Source organism: Centropristis striata, chromosome 15 (genome assembly GCF_030273125.1).
Source record: "Centropristis striata isolate RG_2023a ecotype Rhode Island chromosome 15, C.striata_1.0, whole genome shotgun sequence".
NCBI lineage: Eukaryota > Metazoa > Chordata > Actinopteri > Perciformes > Serranidae > Centropristis > Centropristis striata.
The window spans coordinates 37,041,227-37,051,381 of NC_081531.1; the positions used below are offsets into that span (position 1 = coordinate 37,041,227).

Sequence of the window (10,155 nt, forward strand, 5' to 3'; positions counted from 1 at the left end):
GATAAAACAGAAGAAGCAGGATGTTAGTCACAATGCAGATGAACCAGGCAGCTGGAAGAAACACTCAGTCATGTTTGCTAACTGGTTCTAATAGTCTTTCACAAAACAAATTCTACTTATTTTCCTTGACACGCATTTTTTTTGGGCGACTTGGGGGAAGAGGAAACACTTTGTGAATTAACATATTATTACATTTAAAATTACATCGGCAAAGTTTGGTAGGCGCTCTCTACAAAAAGGGGCGGAGCCTCCTCTGTTTCTTTTCTCAGCTCAGATCTGTGGACATGTGTAGTGAGATGCTGCAGATGTTTTATCAGTCTGTGGTGGTAGTGTGATGTTTTATGCTGCAGTCTGCTGGATTACAATTACAACTTCCGGATCTGTCATGTGATGACTGCCTGCAGAAGTCTTTAGTGCTCCACGAGCCCAATAGATGCAAAAGAGCAGCGGAAGATCCTGGTATTTTTTGCTTCATGAGCCATTGAGCAGCTTTCATAGTGAATAAGCAGAGCCCAGCCTACAACACTGACTCCAGTTCTCTTTATCCATCCATGTGGTTGGTGCTGAGCTGTAGTGTACAGAGAGGTTTTTACAGACCCTTCACTGCAGAAAACAGCTGCTTTCTGCAGCCAAAAACATGCTACGAGAGCAATGAATTACAACAGAGAAGTCGTGGTTTGACAGCTAAAGAATGAGCAGAAAATTCCATTTAAAGCTCTTAAAAAGGTGCAGAAGGTGATAATTGTCACGACTACGAGCACCTTAAGAATCATTCATTGTCATTTGATAAATCATTGGTGTTTTTAAAAATATACAGATAAAACGGACCAAAGTAAAGAAGCTCTGTGAACTCTTTGTTTGGTTTGGTTTAGATTAGTTCAGTTTTCCATTTCATTTTAAACTACATATCATCTAATATACCATCTTATTCACAGCCACTGAAGCTGTTAATTTGGATTAGCATGAAGTGAAAAGCAATTAACAGAATTAAAACAGCTAAAAATAAGTTTTTCTCTATCATAGATTGCTTTCAAGTGTCTAATTATGCCTTGTTTGTAACACTTTTAAATCACAATCTTATGTTTAAAAATATTAATATTAATCAACTAGCAAAAAAGAGAAGATATTTACTTCTAATTAGACTAAACTTTTCCTAAGATTTCATCAAGGGCATAAATTAATCAAAAGCATGAAAGCAAATTAAAACACACAATTAAGAAGCGTGAAAAGCAAACCAATGATCAGAGTTACATATTCTTCAAAAAGGATCCTAAAAATACTGAGAAATTTAGGCTAGTAATTTTTGGAAGCCATACAACATTTATTATTATCTATTTTGGGGAGTTCAGTCAGAGAGTGTGCTGCTGCCTGGAGGAGAAGGAAAACTAAAGTGCCAGATCTCTGCAGACACAGATAAACGGGTTTCCTATAGACTGTAAGTCTACAACATCATTTATTTATTATGATGCGCTGCACAAAACAAGCAGAACATCAACTAAAGTTCTGCATGGATTAAATGATTTGATCAACCTTGTGGGTAAATATCTCTGCTGCCATTTATAAACTATCAAATAAATTATTATTCCAACAGCAGAATAGCTTCTCTGTTCTGCCTGATAAACAGTGGATTACTAATAACTGAAACAAGAAAACAAATTTTAAGAACATCAAAATGATAGTCAACAATGGAAAGCAACAGAAGTGAAATGTTTACAAAGTTATCGGTTACAGATTGCATCTAACTCCAAGAGCTTCTTCCACAGGAGGATTTACAAAGGATTTCCAGTTAAACCAGGCTTGTGAAAATAAATAAAAAGCTTCATAAAGGTTTAGATAAGCTAGTGGAAAGTTATTCTGAAAATGTCAGGCTAAGCTTCAAGCTTAAAGATCCCCTATGGACACAAAAATACTTTGATTGGAATAATGTGTTTTTTCCAACATAGTGTTAAATTCCCCATTAGGGCTGTCACTTGTTTCAAAAGTCAAGTTTGATTGAATTTTATATGAAACACAATTTGTTCAAAAGAATTTGAATGCCGCGCTCCCCTCCCCAATTCATGTATCCCCAGCCGCCATAAACAGGAACAGCTGGACATGTAGAACTAGTGACTAGTCCAACAACAGCTTCAGCTTTTTACTTCACAAAGATCTATAAGAGCCAGAACAAGATTTACTCTTGCTCAGTCTGTCTCTGAGCCAGCTGGCCACAGCTAAAACTAGCAGCAGTTAGCCTTTAGCATGACTTTAGGAACAAGTAAAACTTTCTTTCCATCAAAAAAAATCTGTTTATCACAGAGAGTCGAGGCAGATCAGTCAGAAAACCCATCCAAACTACTTAAAAACAGTCTGTTGCACTGGTAGACTGTAAATCTTACATTTGAAAGATCATTACAGTTTGAATATGATCTACGTTCACAAATGTTTGACTTGTAGATAAAAGTGACTATTCCAAATATATATTTTTAACTCTCATTTACTCCTCCGCCTGCATTTTCACAACATAAATACTCAAATATCGTTAATTTTAAAGGTTTCGCCTCCTACTTCACAGTGAAGCTCTGCTCTTCAAATGTTCACATCACAACTGTTTACGCTGCGTTTCATTGGACCAAACTGTCAAAACTGACAACTCCTTAAAGTGACAAATCATGCTTGTGGCAGGAGAGTAAAAAACAGCTTTCTAGTGTCAGTAAACCTTGAACATGAACTAATATAATAACAAGTAATTATCTAATAGAGCAAAGAGGCTTCAACCAGCCAATAATAAAACAAGGTTTTTTATTTAGAGAAATCCCAGCTGGCAACATATCCAGATTTATTATGTTCATGTTTATTATGTTCAGTCAATCTCTCACTGAACCTTTTATCTCTCCACCTCATTTAATTTGAAATAAGCAACGTACTAAACATTTAGTGGGCTTCTCTTTTTAGCCACTGCTGCCTTTTGTTCTGGATATAAATATCGCTGGTGGAAGAAGAAGACTAACGCTATTCTTCCAATGTGCCAGATATTTAATCAACACTTCAAACCTGCTGCTGCTCATCTCCTTTTCACGCTGCAGCAACAGGTTGCAAGCATTAATCTGGCTGCCAAACTAAGAACATTCATCTCTGTAAACCAACACTAGCTGTTTCTTTGAGTAAATGACTGTGTTTAGACATGTAGAGACAAATATCTGCAGCTAAATGTTTCAGCCAAACTCTATTAAAGATTCGATGAGGGAGTCTAAAGGATTCAGACTTGATTAAAGAGATTAAATAATAGATTAGAATCCAATAAAATGAGATCAAACCCTTCCACTGATCCACCACTAGGGCTGTACTGATCCATTGATCTGGGATAGTGGATTTATTCAGTGAGAACAAACAATCCCTAAAAATCAATAAAAATAAATAAAGGTAGCGATACATGTGTTCTTCCATGAGATACACCTTTATTTTGAAAATTTTCTGAGCTGAAATTGAACTGCAGGCCTAGTTTGGTTTCTTTTCTTTTAAACTAAAAAATATTGTTTTTATTTAAATGTGCAGAAGAACTCAGTAATAAAACTGTGTACATGTAACATGTTGTAGTTATATTTGGAGAGCTGATATAATGCAACATGCTGTGTAAAATGGGAAGATATCGTCTCATATTGATCAAATCGAAGTAAATCATCAGAAAATATTGAATCATTGTCCAAAGAATCATATCATCAGTAAAACCCCTTTAACTGTTCCATACCTCAAGCAGGTAGAAGTATCTGTTGAACTGAGCACTTTTAGTGTCCTCCAGTCCTTTTAGCTGTCTGGTGATGAACATGAAAATGTCCTGGAGACAAAAAAGAAACACACAGTTATTACTCAGCACATAGTAGTCATTAGCAAATCTACCTGATAAGACTTGTTAATGAAAGGTCAGAAGTGCTTTAAATTAGCTGTGAGTGGAGTCAAGTTTTTGGCCAAATGCTGCACAAAATTTCACATTAAAATCAATTTGTGTTAGTGTTAAGTGAATACTCCAGAGAAGATGCAATAGGGTTATGCAATTAAAAACAGAGTAATCTTGGTGAAGAAGGGTGATGATATTTTGTTTTGATGTCCTGATCAGCGTACCTTGAGTTTATCTGGAGAGGTGTAGGGCGCCTCGGGGGCGTAGATCCTGAATATGTCTGCCAGACAGCAGGCCACCAGCAGGCGCACGTCCTTGTCTGGGTGTTTGAGGAAGAAGTCTGAGGCCAGGTGGAGGGCCAGGTTCAGGTACAGCTCCTTCTCCTCCTCAGAGTCCTGGTCCATGTCCATGAAGGTCTTCACCACCATCTGGAGGAGGGACAGGGGGTGTTAGGGTGGAGGAGAAGGTGGAGGAGAGCTTTAAAGCTGCTTTAATAGCTTTAATAGCTATGTGAGTTCTCAACCAACTCAGAGTTGGGTCAGTTTCTGGTTTTGCTGAAACCACATGTTCAAAGTGGTTTGAGCTGAAATGGCATCTGTTATTATGACAAATTAAAAAGCAGCCTACATTAGCAACCTATGCTGATGGTCTCACTAATTCTATTTTAGTGTTTTGCACACACACACACACACACACACATATATATATATATATATATATATATATATATATACACACACACTATACGTTAGTGGGCCGTTGAGGTAAATTGATGGCCATCAAAGTACATCTGGTGAAACATGTGAGCATTTTTTAATGTTATTTCACATTATCTGTGGAAAGCAGCGCTATCTGTCTACCCTGGCTCTGCTGTCAACACAAAGAGAGAGACTCTCTGGTAATAAAGTAACATTAGAGGACACGGACACTGTGCAATATAACAATGTGATTAACATATTATTATGGTCATTTATAGACGCATTAACGCTCTTTACTGCTGAGCCGTAGCTACACCATAAACCAGATGAGGAGAGGGAGGTCGACTGAAAACGAGCATGTTGTGTTTTCTTTTGTTTTTGAGGGGTGAGCCTCACTCTCTACTTCTTTTCCCTTTTCTTCTTCTTCTCTTGTTGTTTGGCAAAGGAGCCTCGAGGTGCATTATCATTTAGAAATAGTCGCTCTGCTCCAGTTCAAACGGCTGCTGAGGTAAATGCAACACCTGGTGGTAAAATAAGATATACAGGTCCGCTCCGCTGTTGGTTTAAACCATTTGGACCGGATGTTACATTTATTTATGCGTGTGTCCCTTTAAGACCAGGAGAGACGGAACACGCTTCTACCTTTAAGACGGATGCAACGTCTGCGTGCTTTGGATGATCTCGTCATTTTTAAATGCAACGGGATTCACTGAAATACACGTGTGGAAGGCAAAAGGGAAAAACTAAAACAAACAAATCTTTTGCGTCTCGCCACGGAGGAACTGACAGAAAATATAGTTGATGAGATCATCCAAAACACAAACATGTGCATGTCTATGACAGATTAACTGAGCGACTTCAGTATTATCAGCGATAAATCTGACGATGAGCCAGACTATAATGAGCCTGTGGACATCTGTAGTTACAGTAGGATAAAGACCTACACTAACTGAACACACTGGGATATCGTTATTGCACTGCTGACAGTTTGTTTTATTGAAAAGTAACTTTTTTCTTTATGTGCCACACAATATAATATGTTTTTCATTATTTCTTTGTTGTTTTTAAACATTTTTAATGCACATTAGGGCAAAGGCAGTGATTTACACTTAAAGCCAAAGGTTTACGCTTTCAGATGGTTTTTTATTCCATATCTCTGTGTGTATAGATTTTTTTTTAAAAAGCCTTTGAATTTGAGGGCAAAGACAATGCTAATGCTCTACAGGTAAAGCCAAGGGAGATTTCAGCTCTAAGATGTTTTTTTATTTATTTATTTCATGTCTCTATCTGCTAAAGAGGCTGAGGAATTAATTATTTAGGAAACGTTGACATTCTGTGCAGTTTTTCAGGTTTTGAAACAATGCTGAGGTTTCAGAGGATTTAATGGGTTGATATCAAGCCGGTCTGAAGATCTTAACAGGCCCAATGATGACCCACATGGCAATCAGTCCACCACAGTGAGGTTCAAAGTGCCTCTGTAACATTCAATTTGTTCACTTACACCATGAAGAGTCAAAAGTAATAAATATTTCCATAATGCATCAGTAATAATCAATAAATCAATTATGGAGAATTACACAAAGGTTATAAAAAACATAATGACAACAATATGTCTGCAGTAATGTGACAATATTGGATTTAGAAGGATGATAATTCCAGCCAACAGCTGCAGCAGACTGTGACTGACCTTCAGCCTGCGGACCATTTCCTCTTTGGAGATCTTGTCAGAGATCTCCTTGACCCCCGGGGGGTAGGTCACCTTCCCATCCGTGACTCGAGCTTTAGAGTGAGCCATTCTCTTTAGCTCTTCACTGCCTGAGGAAAGAGAGACAAACGTTTGTGATGAATTAGAGAAGAGCCGGAAAAAAGGTGAGACAGAAAACACAGAGGAACGAAAAAAAACTTTAAAACCCATGAAAAATTGCTGAACCTCTGTTTGGAACAAAAGTGAAAATCTTTTTAAAACTTCCAAAGACGTCTGGAACAAAGACTGTAGAAATATTCAGCAAGTTATTCACAGCATGTGAAGCTGCTGCAGTCAGAGAACAGGCTGACTTCTCACTGCTGTGTTCCACATTTCATAACAGCCACGAAGCTGTCAAAGATTACACCCCATTCATGTTTACATGACGCAAAACGTGCCATGACTTTCAGTTTAGTGCTCCTCTCATGAGCACATCAGCCATACTGCGCTTGGCAACAGCTACAAACTGCCCCTCTCACCTTCCATCACTTTGTGTCCATTAAAGAGATTAAAAAGGGAAGAAATGTGTCCGCCTGGGAATACGACTTCATTTATCTCTACATCTTACCTGCGTCAGACAAACTAGAGCCTGACGCATACTTCATAAATAAACAATATACAGTCAATCTGGCGTGCAATTAATAAATAACTATGATTTGTGTCTTTCTAGTAAGGGTTCATAAAATATCTACAACATTAAATACAGGCGTGCATTAATTACAGTGGAGAACTCCCCAGGAGTTGTGTGTGTAACAGAGGGAAGCAGCTGAATGGAGTCTGATGTTTTGCGATCAATAAATGAAAAGTCTACAATCTTATATTTTTCCCCAAACAAAGCGCCTCTGTCAAAGCCAAATAGCACTATTAACCAAAACAATATTTTCCTCAAGGACTCAATCTTTAGTCTCTTTTCAGGCCCGCTGCCTCAACTATTCATGTCACAGAAATTACTATCTGCCTCATTTTTGACTGAAAATAACCAATTATATATGCATTTTGTTATATAACGTATCATGCAGACATTTAACACAAAATAACCCAATTTAATATATTGGCCAACCATCAAATCAGCTGCAGCTAATTAACATTCATTCTATAATGCCTAAAAATAAACTTTTGTATGTTATATAGTGAATGTGCCTGCACTAGGCCAAAGGTTGGGAGTGTAGAGAAACACTTTAAACATTTCTCTGGCTGTGTTTTATGTAATTCAATAAGACAGAAATAATTCAACACATACACAGTGGAGCTGGGGATCAAACTACTGATCTTTGTTTAGTGGACAACCAGCAGTCAGTCTTAGTCAATGCTAATAAAATGTACTTCCCTGAACAGTAGGGCTGTATGATTTGGAAAAATATATGAGTCACAATTATTTTGACTGGTATAATTCAAGATATTGGATGGAATTTAGATATTTTTCCCCCCATCATTAAAAAAATAATAATAATTATACTTGTTGATGTTGGTACTAAAAGGATCAAACAAAATAAATTATTTTTGATTAATCTGTAATAAATTATTTGGTTTATCAAATGTCAGCCTAACTGCAACAACTTATTTGAAAATTATAAAATTAACTGAATATTTTTGGGTTGTGGCTCTAAGAAACCGCGATAAGCAGTCATGCTTAACTTAAGTTGTGCGTTTTACATGTGTAAGTCATCCTGATGCATGTTATAAGAGCCAACACACACTTCACAGCAGCAGTGGTGAAGAGATGCTTGATCACAGCCAGTGGGAATGATAATGCTGCTACATTAACATTTTTGTGAGTCATATCGCCAGAAACAACATTGTGAACGTGTCAAACATTGCGCAACTGTAATGTGACATGTGCTGCGGGTATTTCCCACAGGAAATCGGTTAGCTGAGCTATAAAGCATCAAACTCTGCACAGCTAGTTTGTCTTTATGATGAAGGTCCATCAGAAAAACACAGAAAAACTGTTTGAGCGTGTGCTGTTTACGATGGGGGATTTAGACACTTCTACTGGGAAACATGTGGAAAGAACGTGTTAAAACAAACATTAAAAAATAAATTTTCACCAATTCTGACTTCTATTTTAGATTTGTTGTTGTGACAGCAGGAGCATGCACCTTCAGCTGCACTCGCAGAAATCCGTCTGTGCTCCATTAAATAAATCAGAATTGTTACTTTATAGGTAGAGTTGTCAAAAATATCGATACTCAAAAAAGGATCGATACTAAAACGTATCCAATACAATACGATACAATACTCATTTTCAAAAGTATTGATGAAAAGTTTTGTTTTCTCTCTTGAAATTCCCAGAATGAAGCAGAGAAAAGTCGACTTATCAAGCTTGCCTAATATTGTGCACAGCATACAAAACATTGTTATTGTTTATTATATTTATTTATTGTTTGCACTACCTCAGACCTCAAGCTTGTTATCATAGTTGCAGTTTATTAACTATTTTTTATTCTAAATATTTAACCTGTGGTTCTGTTCATTTTTACATGTTGCATTTTTCTTGTTGTTAAAAATATTTCTGTTAAATTTTGGGGTCTTTGTTTTTATCCTTGTGGTATCGAAAATGGTATCGAGTATCCAATATTTTCCTGAGTATCGGTATCGAGTTGATAATCTTAGTATGGTGACAACCCTATTTTTATATTTCTAGGAGCTTTAAAAATGCCAACACAAACACACGATGGCTGTCAACCGTTGCGATGGACAATGACATCGTCCTCTTTACCTTTACCCCTCTGAATAGAGATGCACCAACTTTTTAGGCCCATAAAAGCATTTAATAAATAAGCTGCATGCCCATTATTAAAATAATATTCATATTTTTCTGCGGCTCTGCTCCAATATCTCTTCACAACAACTTTATAAAGCCTATACTTCCTTAAAGTCATTTTGTTTAAATGATTACATATTACATCAAATGAATGGGAAGATAACTTCTCTTCAACGAAATTGAAGCTGCTTTTTTCACTAAAGGATCACTTTTATTTATTTATTTATTTGTATTTATTATGAAGCAGACGATCTGCCGTCAGACAAAAAAAAAAAATCTAAAAATCATTTAGAGGACAGACTGCAATACCGAGTTTTGAATAACAACCAAACAATTTTCTCCAGCTGTACTTGAGCTTTTATAAACACAGACACAAATGCAGGCAAAACCACACACACACACACACACACACACACTCTCTGGACACTGGCAGGCTGCCAGATTGTTCGACTCTGACCTTCTTCTCCTCCCAGCAGCTGCTGCCAAATTTGAGTCCATCTCTCTCTCGGTCTACCACGCTGACACACACAGAGCTCTGGCAGCCAATCAGAGCGGAGTATTTCAACCTGTGGGGTCTGTCTGGGTAGCATCCACCGGGGAATATTTCATTTTGAATAAGAAGCAGCACACAGGAAGCCTCTTGAAGGTGGACTTGTGTCTGCTCAGTGCTGCTTTATCACAGTAAAACACATTTCATCCCCCGACTGCAGCGTCTGCTCTCCCTGCTTTAACACGCTGCCAGCAGAAAGATGAAGACTTGGAGCAGATCTTCTTACCTAATGTGAACCTTGACACTGACTCCCTTTGTGTTAACCCTGTGGCTGATGCTGGGAGGAGAGGGACTGTCAGCAAACAGCCTGGACTGGACACCAGCTGGTGAACTCAACCACCTCCACATGGACACTCACACAACCACAAACCCAACAGGGAAACACTGTCAAAGAGGGTTTTACCCAAATGAAATAGATATTTTCTAAATGGAGCATGTCTCTGCCAAATGTGAAGCAGTGAAGGTTAGCCAGAAACAACGACGGAGCGAAGAGGGAAGGACTGAAATGAGTCCAAAGGTTATGAGAAT

At 37.7% G+C, this 10,155-nt stretch overlaps 1 protein-coding gene across 2 annotated transcripts in view; it reads right to left on the reverse strand.

The window, feature by feature from the left end:
• The window catches only part of pds5b (PDS5 cohesin associated factor B), a 40,771-nt gene that overhangs the window by 27,769 nt on the left and 2,847 nt on the right, over positions 1–10,155 (reverse strand). For both annotated transcript variants that reach the window (XM_059351423.1, XM_059351422.1), the window contains exons 2-4: positions 6,257–6,384; positions 4,096–4,299; positions 3,725–3,811 (exon numbers count right to left, since the gene is read on the reverse strand). In XM_059351423.1, coding sequence (XP_059207406.1) covers positions 3,725–3,811; positions 4,096–4,299; positions 6,257–6,364 — 399 coding nt within the window. In that variant the 5' untranslated portion in view covers positions 6,365–6,384. The remainder of the gene's footprint in view (positions 1–3,724; positions 3,812–4,095; positions 4,300–6,256; positions 6,385–10,155) is intronic.